Source organism: Pectinophora gossypiella, chromosome 8, assembly GCF_024362695.1.
Source record: "Pectinophora gossypiella chromosome 8, ilPecGoss1.1, whole genome shotgun sequence".
NCBI lineage: Eukaryota > Metazoa > Arthropoda > Insecta > Lepidoptera > Gelechiidae > Pectinophora > Pectinophora gossypiella.
In genome coordinates this window covers 8,932,296-8,947,994 of record NC_065411.1, presented here as the reverse complement: position 1 = coordinate 8,947,994, position 15,699 = coordinate 8,932,296, and the positions used below count along the sequence as shown (strand labels likewise).

The 15,699-nt window shown below is 40.5% G+C and overlaps 3 protein-coding genes and 1 non-coding gene across 4 annotated transcripts; 2 read left to right on the top strand and 2 right to left on the bottom strand.

Moving 5' to 3' along the window:
* The first annotated feature begins 4,528 nt into the window (after positions 1-4,528).
* LOC126368761 (uncharacterized) lies at positions 4,529-7,451 on the top strand. Its single transcript, XM_050012910.1, has 4 exons — positions 4,529-4,610; positions 5,251-5,374; positions 6,417-6,443; positions 7,302-7,451. The coding sequence occupies exons 1-4, from the start codon at positions 4,529-4,531 to the stop codon at positions 7,414-7,416; spliced, it is 348 nt and encodes a 115-aa protein (XP_049868867.1). The 3' UTR covers positions 7,417-7,451.
* Positions 7,452-8,020: 569 nt separating this feature from the next.
* Positions 8,021-8,092, top strand: Trnal-cag (transfer RNA leucine (anticodon CAG)). Its single transcript has one exon. It is a non-coding gene; the product is annotated as a tRNA-Leu (tRNA).
* Positions 8,093-8,379: 287 nt separating this feature from the next.
* On the bottom strand, positions 8,380-10,455 carry LOC126369125 (uncharacterized). Its single transcript, XM_050013417.1, has 4 exons — positions 10,370-10,455; positions 9,585-9,836; positions 8,932-9,049; positions 8,380-8,532 (listed from the first exon to the last, which is right to left on the bottom strand). The coding sequence occupies exons 1-4, from the start codon at positions 10,453-10,455 to the stop codon at positions 8,380-8,382; spliced, it is 609 nt and encodes a 202-aa protein (XP_049869374.1).
* A 2,147-nt stretch (positions 10,456-12,602) lies between these two features.
* On the bottom strand, positions 12,603-13,911 carry LOC126369124 (uncharacterized). The gene is made up of 3 exons (XM_050013416.1): positions 13,827-13,911; positions 13,248-13,484; positions 12,603-12,757 (listed from the first exon to the last, which is right to left on the bottom strand). Exons 1-3 carry the CDS (start codon positions 13,909-13,911, stop codon positions 12,603-12,605), a joined length of 477 nt encoding a protein of 158 aa, XP_049869373.1.
* Positions 13,912-15,699: the final 1,788 nt, after the last annotated feature.

The window sequence follows — 15,699 nt, the reverse complement described above, 5'->3', positions numbered from 1 at the left end:
CTCCGGTTGATTGAGGGGAGGCCTGTGCCCAGCAGTGGGACGTATATAGGCAGTTAATATATATATATATATATGTCGTAAAAGTGGGGTCGGTCGTAACATCATCATCAGAATAGAGGGTGGGCGTTAGAAGACAATAATGGCCGTCATCAGTATCACAATCATTTTATTTACTTCCACATAGGTTTTGTATCACGATTAAATAAAGTCACAGCACAAGGTACACACTCACGGCAACGTCACGGTATTCGTAACGGTTATACAGTCTCTCGTTATCTAGCGCGCATAAGGACGTTAGCGCGAAGGGGCCCTCCACCACCCATGGTTCCAACATTCGGACCGAATCATCGGGACATGTGAACGTACTTGCTAGGTGCTCTTTTCCGATCACACTTTCTTGACGTCCCTACAAGTTATAGGTGAGCGACTATAGCACTCCTCGTAATTATTCGACACGTCCGCTCATGACGATGGTTCGCGGTAGACTGCCCGACTATAACGGCAGTGCACGTCCGCTCGACACGACGACTCTGTAGTGACTCCGTCGACTTCACTCAGCTCTGGCCGTACGCCACCTGCCGTCGGAGCGATGCAACTTCATAACGGAAGTGATGTAACTTCATTTTATTTTCCGATTTGATCAATTTCTCTTCTTAATTCATAACTATCGCCGACACGGCCATCCTGCGTGACACACGTCCTCGTGTGTTAATCTGAAACAATATACCACAGCACAGTATCCAAGTTCGCTCGGTCATTCCTGACCTGACATGAGACTCTATAAAGGACTCGTCCGAGCTCTATTTGTGACTCTACATGAGCTCTACTTGTGACTCTATATGAGCTCTACTTGTGACTCTACATGAGCTCTACTTGTGACTCTACATGAGCTCTACTTGTGACTCTACATGAGCTCTACTTGTGACTCTACATGAGCTCTACTTGTGACTCTACATGAGCTCTACTTGTGACTCTACATGAGCTCTACTTGTGACTCTACATGAGCTCTACTTGTGACTCTACATGAGCTCTACTTGTGACTCTACATGAGCTCTACTTGTGACTTCAGTACACATATCCATCAAGTGGATTTCCCGTGTGCATCACCACACAGAGTAAACAATTTGAAAGAATGCCTCAATCAACATCAACAACAACAATGATCAAAAAACAAAAAATATCTTAGACTGTTCATTCTACACACACATACACGGGCACATAAATACTCGGTGATAAGTCAACATTGGCAACCATTTGCCACTTTCATGACAGACCACCATTGGTCAACTCAACAAGGTAATCATATACCACTAAAACCAGGTCCCCATGGACCTAAACAATCACCACACCTCCAGTCGCACACCGCGCCCTGAACAGCCTCTAACGGGACTGCAGTTACGACTACGCTGGAGCCACAGTTTGGCAACCATTTGCCACTTTCATAACAGACCATCATTGGTCATTTCCACAAGGTAATCATATACCACTAAAACCAGGTCCCCATGGACCTACACACTCACCACACCTCCAGTCGCACACCGCGCCCTGAACAGCCTCTAACGGGACTGCAGTTACGACTACGCTGGAAATGCAGCACAACAACAAAAGAGAAAATAACAATACCAAAGTATGTGTGCCGTGTAACATCTTATTCACTCTCTAAATCAGTAACATTTAACTCAGAAGGCAATTCGCTTCGAGGCATTTTTTCAAGTCTATTTCACTTAATCATAATCCAAATTATTTTACTTCGCAATGTTTACTTCACTTCATTACGATTTCCAATTTAACTATAGTTAACTAAAGAGAACTTTCTGCACTATATTCGTTTGTATCCTATTAAAACTTCCCATCTTTCAAATCAGGTAAAACAGATACGACTCACCAGGCCTTATAAGAATTTCCAATAAAAGATCAACCACTGGTCTTGTGACATGGTTTAGGTTTTCAACAGCGCCGGCGCAGCAAGTCCGGCTGGTATACAACGCGCTGCCACGATGTCGTCACTTTACACGGCTACAGCTCAGCCCGCGCCACTTAGATTGCCGCTTGCAATCCACCAGTTGCCGAACCACGTGCAAAGTTTTGACATGAAACAAAAGAATTCACTGTATTATCGTATTCACATGACTTTCTTTCAATCGGTTTAAAAAGATTTCACTAAAGAATGTTGAATTTTGAAACATTTGATGAATGACGGTAGATTACAAAACACGTTATTTAACGAGACTTAATTATCATGTCATGATTAATTTCTTTTTGCTTGGAGTGAGAAAATACAACTTTAACCACGCAGGTTAAGCGTGTCTAAACTGATTCGAAATATTTTTAGACCAAAATACAAAGATTTGACGATGATGAAAACAGATTGGAAAACGCGGTATGATTGACACGGATTGACACAATATGTCTCGGCAATTTGGTTTTAAAAAAAGCAATTTTCCCATTATTTGAAACGGAAATTCACCCAGCAATAAAGTCAATAACAATAAGGTTCCAGTATGAAAACGACTCACCGTAATAACAGTTTCCAAGTTGAGGTACCATAATTTCCAAACACGACTGCACACATTATGGAAATATTGTGATGTTCACGCCATCATATCTTACGGCATGTAGTGATGCCGATCATTAACAAGGTCCAGGTCACTTCAAATTCAGGTCCATCTTCAATGGACACTACATCTTCATCACGTGATCACACGAATGTGATAGTCATCATAATCTTCTTCTGATTGTGATAATCGAAACTTGCATTGTCTTGTTGTGAACGTCGCATCACATTGTCTTCATCCAAGTTCACTAATCCCACTTCTGATGTCGTAAAAGTGGGGTCGGGTCGCGTAACATCATCATCAGAATAGAGGGTGGGCGTTAGAAGACAATAATGGCCGTCATCAGTATCACAATCATTTTATTTACTTCCACATAGGTTTTGTATCACGATTAAATAAAGTCACAGCACAAGGTACACACTCACGGCAACGTCACGGTATTCGTAACGGTTATACAGTCTCTCGTTATCTAGCGCGCATAAGGACGTTAGCGCGAAGGGGCCCTCCACCACCCATGGTTCCAACATTCGGACCGAATCATCGGGACATGTGAACGTACTTGCTAGGTGCTCTTTTCCGATCACACTTTCTTGACGTCCCTACAAGTTATAGGTGAGCGACTATAGCACTCCTCGTAATTATTCGACACGTCCGCTCATGACGATGGTTCGCGGTAGACTGCCCGACTATAACGGCAGTGCACGTCCGCTCGACACGACGACTCTGTAGTGACTCCGTCGACTTCACTCAGCTCTGGCCGTACGCCACCTGCCGTCGGAGCGATGCAACTTCATAACGGAAGTGATGTAACTTCATTTTATTTTCCGATTTGATCAATTTCTCTTCTTAATTCATAACTATCGCCGACATATATATTATAAAATTATCATTTTTACGGTAGAGTTGATGCTTCGATCATAAAATAACTTTGGTTTTAAGTAATTTCGTAAGCCTATGCACATTGAATTAGGTCATCATCATCATTAATTATTATCAACAGCCGGAAATCGTCCACTGCTAGACAAGGCTCTTCCAAGGCTCGCCACAATGACCGATCCTCTACTGCCGCATCCAGAGTTACACCGACCGTGTTAAATTGTGTATACTTAAGCATAATATTAAAGACGTCTTTTGTACGTTTGTTTAATTTGTATTCCTGTGTAAGAAAAGGTCATGTTAGTCGACATTCATCATTGGCCTTATACGTCTGTTTCAGACGATTTGTGACGTCATTGCCTCGAAGAAATGCACTTTCTTTCATGGCTGCGCAAGGTAAATTAGTGTTAATAATCGCCGAAGGAGTAGGCAAAGGTTGGTTGAATAATTCAACTACTCCTCACCAGCTATGTTTTTAAATCCCACGTAATAGGGGGAAGCCTATTGCCGTTAACCGGGCACAAATCCTGGAAAGTACGTGAATGCAAACTCAAAAAGTCGAATTTAGTAGTTCAGAGCCCAAACGGATTCGACCTCGTGATTATGATGTAGTCTAAGTCCTCCTTCGAACAGGGCTATCGACGGTTTCAATAGTAAGTTCGGTTACGTAATAAGTGAGTTCATAAGGTATTGTAAGTACAGGCACTGTAGAATTATCAGTAAGTAGGTACTCTCATAAATGTACCGTACCTGGCATTGGAGTCGCAAATATACGTCGAAACCGTAATCGATTTCCGTTTACATAATAAGTGAGTACCGTGATTGTTAATTTAAGTTTGGCTCACGTTTTCAGAACAATACTGTAGTTGTACAAACAAAAAAATATTTACCAAACCTTCTGGGTTTGTAATCGGCTGGCGACTTTTCTAAAAAAGTACTTTTACAAGTGAACGCAGGGACAAAGTGTATAGGGACGTAATTTTTTAAGAATTTCCAGTAATGATTCGATATTTGAAAGGCGAATAAAGTTATTCGTTTAAGCGAATATAAGTATAGTATATTAAATTGTTCATTAGGTAGAAAATCAAGGACTGAAAATGTGTGAAACAAAGTTAAAGTTACATGTAGTTTTAATAGTTTTATGTTTAACGTTTAAAGGCCTACATGGTATAGAAGACAGTAAGTGGTGTAATTATACCAGTTTATATTTTTATTAAATCACTCGGGTAGGAGATGTCAAAGCTATAGATAATGATAATAATAATAACAAAAAATTTATAGCATTATACTTTGCTTCCGATTTGTTTAAACTCTTCATTGTACACATTAAAATATAATAATGACAAAATAAATAGTGACAAAGTCCGATAGGTGCCGGCGTAACATTTTTTTAACATAATGGGGAGCCCGCCACAAACTTTAAGGAGTTATCTGAGTGGATTCAGGATTATAATTGAAATAATTAATCGGCCCTAGTGCTAAAACGAAGTGGTTTTCCCCGTAGAATTGCGGTGTTAAAAGTATTAACGCGAGATTCGACCCTCAGAAGTCCGACCTAAGAGCCTGTCCAGATGAGGCGTTTTACGCGCGTTGTGATACCACAGAGTACTTAACACCGTACGGATACAGACGCACATCTCCAAGCGTGCAGGAATCTATAAAGTAATCAAACTAATCTGTGGTATGAAAACGCGAGTAAATCGCGCCTTCTGAACAAGGTCTAATGTTGCGTCGCGGAGCGTCGCGCGCTGTAACTTGCGAAAGCTTATAAATCTTGCCATGGTTTTAACCTTGCTAAAAATAACCTGTAATATTTTAGATCTATTATTCTCCGTGACGCGAGCACCACGTTACTTCGGCATCCTGCAGGACCACCGCGGACAGCCACTCTCGGTCGAGGTATCCGAGGAGTATATGGATCAGGATTACATCGCCACTAACAGGTATAATAATAAATAATAGTCATCATCATCAATTTAAGAGCCACGTTCTTGTCGGTGCAGCATTTACCATGCTACTTTTTTTGGGGAAAATAGGGCAGCGGTTTCCCTCTCGCCTTCCGCCCCGCAGTACCTACTCTGTCTGACGCAAGTGGGATGGCGCCCAGAGTAGTCTATTACAAAGCCATACTAGAACTCCTGTCTTTCGCTTCTGAATAGTGCTAACAGTTACTGCTGCCCTCTGTCAGGTTCCAGGTTACAGTCCCTATGACTTGCCCCTTCCGTCCTGCATTGCCGTACCGATGGCTCCCATTTTCGCCTCTGCAATCGTTGAGGTCTTCACCCGTATCCCTGGGCAAGGGTTCTACGTTATACCCCGTAGGTCTGGGTCCCTATTCGAACTCAGCCACCATCTCACTTCGGCCTACTGAAGTAAGAGGCGCCCACCCCCGCGGCAAGGACGCGCCGAACAGGAATTATCCCAGTGGAGGGCAGAGAAGATGACTGTGTCCCCCCTGGGGCTGAGTTATTGGTCTTGTATGGAACCAAGACCAAAGGCAAATAGTACTTAATAATAAATTTTAGTCTTAGGCGTATATATCCGATCAGCTCCAGGATGTTTTAAAGGCGGATCAGGTCTAGAGTACTCTAAACCGGCGTGCACGCATGAAGTCTTTGATGAGAGTGGAAGAAGCGAAAGTCGTGAGTCACGAACGTAGTAAGTGGAACTCTCTGCCTACCCCAACGGGAAATACACTTAGGCGTGATGTTATATGTATGTAATAAAATTTCACATTAAACCACACACAAAATAAAGTTACAAAGTATTACATAAAACAGTGGCTTGTTAAAAATCAGTTTACAGCAGGAATCCCTTCTTGATGGGAAAACCTGGGGTACGAAAGTCAGTGGACACGGAGAAGTGGTGTGGGTTTGCAATCTTTCCGCCATTTTGCTGGATCTCTAGAAGTCGAGATATTTGGTTGGGCAAGCCATTCGGGCAATTGTAAACGTTGTTGTAACATTTATTTTTTTATAATTTCAGGAAGCGACACAAGATAGATTGGAATAAGTAAGTTATTTTTTTTAACGTGACTTATTGTGGATTTGGCGCATATAATTTTGGGATTAATTACTTGGCTGGACAAATGGAGACCGCTGAGGGCTCTCATTTGGTACAACATTTTAGACGTTTTATAATTTTATAGATTGTAAAATTCTAGTAGGACAATGTTCAAAAACATAGCTGACGAGGAGTGGGTATACATGTTTATCTACCCCTTTGGGGGCACAGGCGTGATACTATTTATGTTACAATACTTAATAGAGCCCAAACAATAGTAGCGACCATTATAGGGTCGATTCTAAAATCGATAAAAAATCAATTACGAGCGATACGCTCATGATATAGAAAATATTCTTCGCAGTGTGTGACTCCTACTACTAACAAATGCAGTGTTTTAGTGATATCGTAACGAAAACTTTGAGGGATGATTCAGAACATGTTTCTGATGGAAGTTTCTGTCGCAAAAGTATGGAATTGAAAATAACTAATTTAAACAAAAAAAAAACAAAATTTTCATGAATTTTCCGACAGGAAATTCTACTTGATATCAACTGAAAATCATGGTCTGTATCCCCCTCAGTATTCATGTATCTTGTCGTGTACATACTTATACGGGGTGTAAGTGACATTGTAACGAATACTGGGGGGATGATTCAGCTAATTATTCTGAATTAGTATGAAGTGGTATTTTGCATCGCAAAAATATAGAATTGACGATATTTGAAACAAACACCAAAAAAACGTAACTTTGCGATGGAAAATTCCACTTGATTTTCTCAAAATCATGGTCTCAATCACTCCCCTCAATATTCGTTACGATTTCACTAACACTCTATATATTAACTTTCCTAACAATTTTATCAGGAACCCTCTTGACATGGATGACTTTGACGACGACGACACAGAAGAAACCTTCGATGATAAGGACAAGGATGTGAAAGTACCAAATAAATACAACCTACAGGCCGGACCAGTATAGTGTATAGTTAGAATATCTAAGTAAAGCTGTCAACTCCGCGCATTGTATACTTACTAAGAAATGTTACGAAATATTTCACAATGTGGCATATTTTTTACAAAATTTGACAGTTTAAAATTTAAATCTCACATATGTATAAACTCCGATACAGATCTAAATACAATTGCAATTTGGTCAGTCGCTGTAGTTTACAGCTTCGAAGAAATTTTCAGGAATGCTTCAATATTTTTCACATTAAGAATCTAATTAAGTAACTTTATACTTTTGAGTTTCAATCCTCCACTAAAATATCTTGAAATGTTTTGTGAATACGGGTGTGGACAGATTTTAGAAATAGTTTATGTAATTAGTTTAGTTTACTGCCGTATTGTTGTTGTATTAAAATAAACTTTGGATTAATTTAAATATTGTCTGTTATATTTATTTCGAGCCGCGTGATAGAGTATGCTTCCTACTCCCTCCGGTTGATTGAGGGAAGGCCTGTGCCCAGCAATGGAACATAATTATGTAGGCTGTTTAAATGGTTATAAAATTTAATGTACTTAACTTACCACACAAAATCTTTAAGGCCAGTTCATGGGTTAAAACCCTTAAAAATCCGACGACCTCCGTGGTCCAGTGGTTGAGCGCTGGGCTCAGGATCCGGTGGTCCCGGGTTCGAATCCCGGTGGGGACATACCACTTGTACTGTATTCTTGGGTTATATCTGATTGTTAAAATTAAGTTTTGTAATAAAATAAAGTGTATTTGTGTCCGTCAGAATCACCGGACACTTGCATTCGTGGAATTTAAGTTCATATGGTGCTCAATAATTGCTGCCCACCTTGATTTGATTTTGAATTTCGTGGTCTATGGTCTACCCTCGATAGACGTGGTCTTATGTGTAAAATAAAATACGTATTAGGTAATTAATAACAAAATTTATTAAAGAGTACAAAACTACAAAAGTACTAGCGTCTAATATTATATACTCATGTCTTCGTACATATTTGCTTCTTGCTCCATGTCGATTGGAGGCTGGGTGCCTTCGGGCGGGAAGAGTGGCATCCGGGCCATTTCCAGGGATTCCTCCGATAAGTCCTTGGTTTCGTCGGAGTACTGGTCCGCTATGTGGTCCTGGTGACAGAGAAGGGGATGAGTAGGAGAACAATCTATCGTCGTCACTAGCTTTAAATAGGACATTGCTATTGCTATTGGAAGATTTGCGTGGTGCGACAAATTGGCTAATAAGTTGGCTAGTCACAGAATACTTATCATCCGTTTCTGCTCGACAAGGAGTAAGGTAAAAAATACAGAACGCGCTCGGTTGCTTACTCATCGGCACAAAAATCCAAAAAGAAATCACCTTTTTTGTTTTCCCGGTTTTTTCATCTTTCTGCGTAATATTTCGAGTTTTTCTTTTTTTTAGCGAACATTAAAAAAAAAAATTAGGGACCCAGGGTTATCTAGCCGTTATCAAGTAATATGTTTACCATCCCTTGTTATTAATTAAGTTTATTATAAATAGACTATTACCTGGTAAATCTTCTCGCACTCGCTAAGATGTTCGCTCTTGATTGTGCTGGGGTGGTAGCCGATGGCTTCAATAGGACCCACAGTCAGATATGGGACCGGTGACGTCACCTCGAAGTGTCTGTCTGAAAAGTAAGTAAGTACCTACGTGTATATTTTATACTAACTGTCCTCTCACGACTTCTTCCGCTTTCATTTTCATTTAAAAAATTATATACTTTCATACAAACTTTCAACTTCTTTTTAGCCGCTTAGGGGTGGAATTTCGCCAAATCCCGTCTTAGTGAGCATCTACGCCCCCGCTCAAAATTTGAGACTCCTAGAACATGTACTATCAACTCCCACTGCTAGACACAGCCTACCCACCCGATCTAAGCTGGCACAAACCATACTTTTGACACGTTGCAGCTTCCCTGAGGGTGAATTTCGAACTTTTCTTCTAACTTTCTATTCGAACTGTCTTTCGTGCAGCTTTATTGTACGAGTATTGTTATTTAAGAATTAAGCACGATGTACGGTAACGATTCTCTGTGCAGGAACCTTAAGCCTGAGGGCGAATTTTGGCGTGGGAATATTTTATAAGTAATGTTCGAATTTATGAGCACACGTCAACAACTGATATTTGTCGATGTTGTGGAGAAAGTGGAGAACTTTACTTACGATCAATATGATCTGGAAAGATAATAGTGGCAACGGTCTTCGCAAACTTCTCTTCATAGTAGTCCCCAAAGATTTCGACGTTGCCTCCTTCGACGACCTCTCTGTTCGGCGCGGGCTTCCCGCAGTCATTGTCCAGATGCCTCCTGCCGTCGTGGAAGTGAACTGATGGCAGGCGAGGAGGAGGCAGCTCTGTCAGAGGAATGAAGTTCTTGGCTACAGCTGCGCCGACCGGCTTTATCTTCGTTAGTCTGTTGAGAGCAAGAATATATCAGTGCTGTAATTGCTGTGCTATTCACCTCCTCCGGTTCCATATTAGGTGCTACTTACCTTATGTTACCAACTTTTTACCATGTGGAAAACAATATAATAATATTATGATTCTAAGCATTAACTGTTTTGGCTCTCTTCTAAGTGGTTATAAAGTGTGTTTTCAACTTTGAATGATGTGGTTAAGTAGAAAAAAAAAAAAGTTATTTGCCCGATCATAGTGTTTTTAAAAGAGAAGGTGCAGGTCGTGTCGTATCGGGAGGTGAAGGTTTTGGCGGGAAGAAGAGAGAAATGGCGGTTACTCCACCGACAAGAGCGCAGCTCTTAAATAGAGAGAGAGAGAGAGAGAGAGTGTTTTTGGAGGCATGGGAATCGCTGAGGGTTTTCATTCGTTCTACTTTGTCATTTGCTTTTTTTTGAAATAGATTCTCTATTTTTTGACGTGCCTTAAAGAAGATTTGCCTTCAATGGTATGCACTTGGCCGGACATATTGGAAGTGATATTCGTACTTACTTGTTGGCAGCATCGCCGGTTCTGATTTCGGGCATGCTCGAGCATGTTTGTATGGCGAGGCATAAGACTAGCACCACGAACTCCATGGCCTCACATTGAGGTAGAAATGTACACTTTACTATTACGTATGTATCGCATTAAGCCTGTATAACATTGACATACCACCTGTTGCAGTATGCTTTTATAAATCCTTGGAAATTCGTGTTTGGAGTTCCGCGATGTAATGGTGCGAACCTATTTATAAAATTTATAATTATTTAAATTTTAAATATTTCTTGTTTAGCGTAAAATGTATGCTATTTCAACTATAATATTATAATAACGTGTCTACTACGACATAGTGAGCCAATAGGTACTTACATAAAAATGAACTGATTACTTCACCTTGCGCTTCGTCGTATATTATCGTCGGTCTTTGTATCAAAATAAATTGTTTTTTTTTTTTAATTACGTATAGCTGTGCACGCACCCAGTTAGGTAGACGATTTTCTCATTCAGCGCTTGTCGCTATCGCCTTCTGAAGTTCATTAATTTTATTAAATATAATCTTCTCATACGACGCTTTGAGCCAAGGTTTGTAATCATTTAGGCGCCCTCAGACCTGTTATCTTCATTTTTTATATCGGGTAAGAGCTCTTAGCGCTACCTGTCTGTCCGGCCAAGTAGGTAACGCCATCTGAGGCAAACCTAGGTACAATAAGTACGTCACTAAAAAATACTTAATGTGGGGGATCACGAGCGTGTGTTATATTTATAAGTACTAGCTTTTTTCCGCAACTTCGTCCGCGTGGCGTGTTATAAAAGAGAGATCTTTGTGTGTGTGGGAGTGCATATCAAATTTCAAGCATCTAACTTATGCAGTTTAGATTTTTTCATACAAATTTTTCTTCCCGCTAACTCCCATTTTTCAAAATACAGCCATAACTAAACTTTATATATACTTACTAAAGAATGCATGCATGCTATATTGAAAACATCTATCTTAGGCGGTTTCGATTTTTTCATACAATTTTTTTTTGCTAACTCCTGTTTCCGTGGGAATTTTGCAATATCCTGTTGCAACTAAGCTTTAAGTTAACTAAAGTACCTGCATGCCAAATTTCAAGCGTCTAACTTAAGCGGTTTAGATTTTTCATACAAAAGGATTTTCCCGCTAATTCCCGTTCCCGTGGGAATTCCGGGAATTCCTTTCTTAGTGCACCTCTACGGTACCTAAGCTACGTCCCTTCCAAATTTCAAGTGCCTACGTCTAGCCGTTTAGGCTGTGCGTTGATATGTCAGTCAGTTTCTCCTTTTATATATTTAAAAAGATGTGCTATGTATATACGGAACCTGTATAAAGCTCACGACTCGTACTGACCAAGTTTTTGTTCTTTTAGATTTCATTTTTGTATTTATTGGGTCTATCTCGATGGTGGTAACAATGAAATGGTGATTGTATCGGACAATAGCACAGGTGCTCCTATTTCTGTTTGTTTTTTATTTACGTGAACTTGTGATTGTGAGGTCGGCCTTATTCGCTAAATTGTTTCTTTGGGTGAGTATGTTACGTGTGCCGCAATTACTTAATCAGACAGTTATGTAAATACTTAACCAAAATTATCATGTTCCAAGAAAAAAAAGTCAAAAAAGGAACCTCCCTACACACTACTTGCAAAAGAAAGAAGGAACGGTAGAAAAATGCTTTATTTTTCTTAAAGACGCCACGATACAAACTTCGATACTTACAACAAAAAGACACAAGATAATACGACGGGGGCACCCTATTGAAACGTCCCTGACAAATAGAATTAACTTATGCCTACGGGCACCACCATTAGGACCACCGCGGACAGCCACTCTCTATAGTCCATAGTTGATGAATGTGGAGGAAGGAAGAGAAGTGTGTCAAGATCGAAGCAAATGGAATTTCATAGTCTCGGTGGAAAATATGCGTGAGTTTATAGTATGTAAGGAGAAAGTCCATCATATCATGGAGGACATAATCCTTAGTCGGTTTTTACCACATGTATTGATATTTTATTCACAGTCCAGCAGAGTTTTTTTTTGACATGATTTATTGTAGGTAGCCATAGATGGCATTGACTCTCATCTGGTATAAACATTTATGACAACAGGAGGACGCCCAGTTTAGAGAAGTGAAGAAGAGGAGTGGAAAATAAAAAAAAATCTTTAAGAATATGCAGAGTAGTATAATGCAAATACCAAAACAAAGTTATAACTAAGTGAATGTCTATTTGAGGAAGCGGCCCTTCTTCTTGTACTTGACTTCGTCGAGGTGCCAGGTCTGGTTACCTCCGCAGGAGACGAGCGTAAAGCAACCTCCGAACACGATCGGCGGGTCCGTGTCGGGGACACAGATGTTGTCTTGGCAGAATGTTGCAGTACCTATGCGTGGAAAAAAATATGTATATACATCGGACATTCAGTGGGGTTTGGAAGTTTTGTCTTTTACTTCTTTTTTATTGTTTGTGTGTATTGCAGGTGTAAGTGGTAGAGTCGGAAAAGGAAAGCCTATATGAACCAATTTTAATGAAAGGGAAGACAAGACTACTCAAACCGGCGAGCAAGCATGAAGACTTTGATGAGTGTGAATCGAAAGGCGTGTGTCGTCAAGATCGCAGTTTCTGCCTACCCCGAAAGGAAATAGGCGTAATCTTATGTATGCATTATTTATGCTGAATCACACATAGTGAACGACTAACGAGTAACTCTACTCCAGTTCCTAGGCTATGCCGAGCTGCACAGTGTGGCGGATGCGGCAGAGACTTGGTTGAGGGAGCTTAAAGTGAACATAATATATGACCCATTCCAGGCAGGGGCTTTTTCTATATTCAATAATATTGCTGAATAATAAAAAAAATAATTTTCCCCTTACCAACATAGCCAGTAGGCCTCGCCTGTCGTTTATTCTTGACATAATCCACGACAGCTTTGGCCAGGGCATAGAAATGCTTGCTGGCCTTATATCGCATTTTGGCGAGGGCTGCATCACAGTCACTCTTGTCAGCCCGGCAGTGGTATACCAGATTCCTAGAGTTGGCTTTGATCATCTCCTCTCGCAGCACCTGGTATTTGCTGTCCGTGTACAGCATCTGGGCGAAACGGACGTTCACTGGGGGTAAGATGTGGTTGAGTTTGGCTTTTCCATCATATTTTACTTTCGGAAGAGTGTCAAGTTTAATCGACCCCTTATTTCGTGACAGCATATTCGGCAGAATTCCTGCGTATATATTATGCATGCGGGGCTCCCAATCAGCTCACGACAGTAAAAATTTGTTCCCCAATACTTTTTTTTGTGAGAGAAACCCATATAGAAATGAAGCGACCCGAAGTGGGTCAAAACCGTGGATTTGGCAGAGTTTGTTTACGGAGAATATTAAGTGTTTCCTCTAGCGAGCTGATTGGCTGTGTGTATTACCTACTCAACTAGACCAGGATGCTAGAAGTTACTCACACCCAGCCCCAACGAGGTATCCCCCGGACCACCCGACGTGGTTGGTCAGGATGACCAGCAAGCACACTAGCGCCACTACTCCCATCCTGGCCCACTGCGGAACTAAAACACGTACTACTCCAACACCAATGGAGCACTAACGGGAATGTTCTTTTAAGTCCAATTATTCGTTGCAAATTGGCAATTGCGTTATTGGAGTATGTTGATTGGGGAAAATAATTGGAGTTCTGTAATTTATTGTTTCGAAGGTTGTTATTTTAGAGTACTTTTTGTAGGATTATGTCCTAGACCGTAGTTGATGGAAGGTGTTGGGGGTTTACTCATCTTCTCTGATATTTATCAAAAGTCTAACTTCAGGGTAGAGGCCTGTTTTTTATTTTTTTATAATGCGAACGTTATTCGACCAGTTAAAATATTCCAGCTAATAAATTCCTAAGTTTCTGAACTCATTGTTATATCTGAATACTTTCGATATATAGGAAAGTAACCTATTTCGTAATCGCCAAGTCAAAATCACAAATCACCTATTTCCAAAACCATAGTTACTAATCGAGCTTCGTAAAAGGCAGGCCATACGAAACGGCAGACCAGACCGAAGATAACGCGGGTCCAACAATTAACAATGGTCGTCGTGAGTCAGAGCAGCGCCTGCGCACCCGCTATCTCAGTGAGCTTCAATATTAGAGACGCAAACTCAGGATCCTTTTGGGACTTATGGGATAAGCGATCTAAAAACTTCCAATTTCTACAAAGTGAAAATAGTCCGAGGTATTTTTACGACATTTTTTTTCAACAAGGTTTTAGATTTTGACATCTTAGAGTTGTAATGTCGTGTAGGTTGACCACACCAACCCTGATGTCAGGGTTATTGTTGGACCGGTAGAGGTTCCTCACTATTGATATCAGATTTGGCATGTACCTACTCGTACTACTTATAGTATTTGCTACGTTTTGGAATCCACGTTATCGGTCCTGGATTCTAATGCATTTCGGTATTGTTGCGAAAGTTGCGAATCTAGTCTATAAGGTTACATTGTAAATATCGTTGGCTGCCGTTCATTATGTCGGGACAGGCGATAGCACCGAATTATAACAGCATTTCACGCTTCAAACATAATCTACTGGATGCCCTTTTAAGGTCCGCGGACCAGGATCCAGAGTAGTCATAAGAGTGCATAGAAGCGACAAAATTGTAATTAATTCAGAAAATTGCGGTTAAGAAGCAAGCAAGTTACAGGGAAGTGTTATTTTCCCTTCCACGTATTCTTGTTCGTAGGGGGTTAGGTCTCTAGATGGAGGTATTTTGAAAAATACTCTCCAACTGACACTCTTTAGGTGACAATTTACAAAAAATGACGATTCGTAACAGTCTGCTCAGGCGTGCGTGAACGTGAATATCGATTACTTAATATAGATTAAGTAGGAAATAAACGAAAGGTCTAAATCTTCCTAGTCTATGTGTCACCGTATCAAACCGCACGCATTTGCGTCTGAAGTAGCTAATTGTCGCAAAATAATACATCGGCAGCTTATCTGCGCCTGCGCGTGTCGCCACCCTCGTAATTAATTGGCTTTACATTGTTCCGCGCTGTTATATACATCACCTTTGACCCTTATAATTGATCCGTGGGAGGAAAGTGTTTTGTTATTTTAGAAAATTTAGAACCAACATACAACTACAACATACCAGGTACTTACCAGGTATCATACTAGGTACACAGTCAGGTATGTTAGTGATAACGCACTCTAATAGTGATACTAGGGAAAAGCTGCCATTGTCTTTAGGTGGCGTTGGTTTTGGTGTTGTTATTCAACTGTATACTGACAGTACTATATCAAAAAGTGAGCATAACATCAAAACTCGCTCGACGTA

What these genes read in the sequence shown, in the direction of transcription:
- LOC126369124 (XM_050013416.1), bottom strand. Translation starts at nt 13,911, where the DNA reads ATGGGAGTAGTGGCGCTAGTGTGCTTGCTGGTCATCCTGACCAACCAC. An exon ending in ATACCTCGTTGGGGCTGGGT is followed by an intron (nt 13,485 to 13,826) that starts GTGAGTAACTTC and finishes TCTTACCCCCAG; the next exon opens with TGAACGTCCGTTTCGCCCAG. An exon ending in GAGGCCTACTGGCTATGTTG is followed by an intron (nt 12,758 to 13,247) that starts GTAAGGGGAAAA and finishes TTCCACGCATAG; the next exon opens with GTACTGCAACATTCTGCCAA.
- LOC126369125 (XM_050013417.1), bottom strand. Translation starts at nt 10,455, where the DNA reads ATGGAGTTCGTGGTGCTAGTCTTATGCCTCGCCATACAAACATGCTCG. An exon ending in ACCGGCGATGCTGCCAACAA is followed by an intron (nt 9,837 to 10,369) that starts GTAAGTACGAAT and finishes TGCTCTCAACAG; the next exon opens with ACTAACGAAGATAAAGCCGG. An exon ending in CCAGATCATATTGATCGTAA is followed by an intron (nt 9,050 to 9,584) that starts GTAAAGTTCTCC and finishes CTTTTCAGACAG; the next exon opens with ACACTTCGAGGTGACGTCAC.
- LOC126368761 (XM_050012910.1), top strand. Translation starts at nt 4,529, where the DNA reads ATGTGTGAAACAAAGTTAAAGTTACATGTAGTTTTAATAGTTTTATGT. An exon ending in CCTACATGGTATAGAAGACA is followed by an intron (nt 4,611 to 5,250) that starts GTAAGTGGTGTA and finishes GTAATATTTTAG; the next exon opens with ATCTATTATTCTCCGTGACG. An exon ending in GATTACATCGCCACTAACAG is followed by an intron (nt 5,375 to 6,416) that starts GTATAATAATAA and finishes TTATAATTTCAG; the next exon opens with GAAGCGACACAAGATAGATT.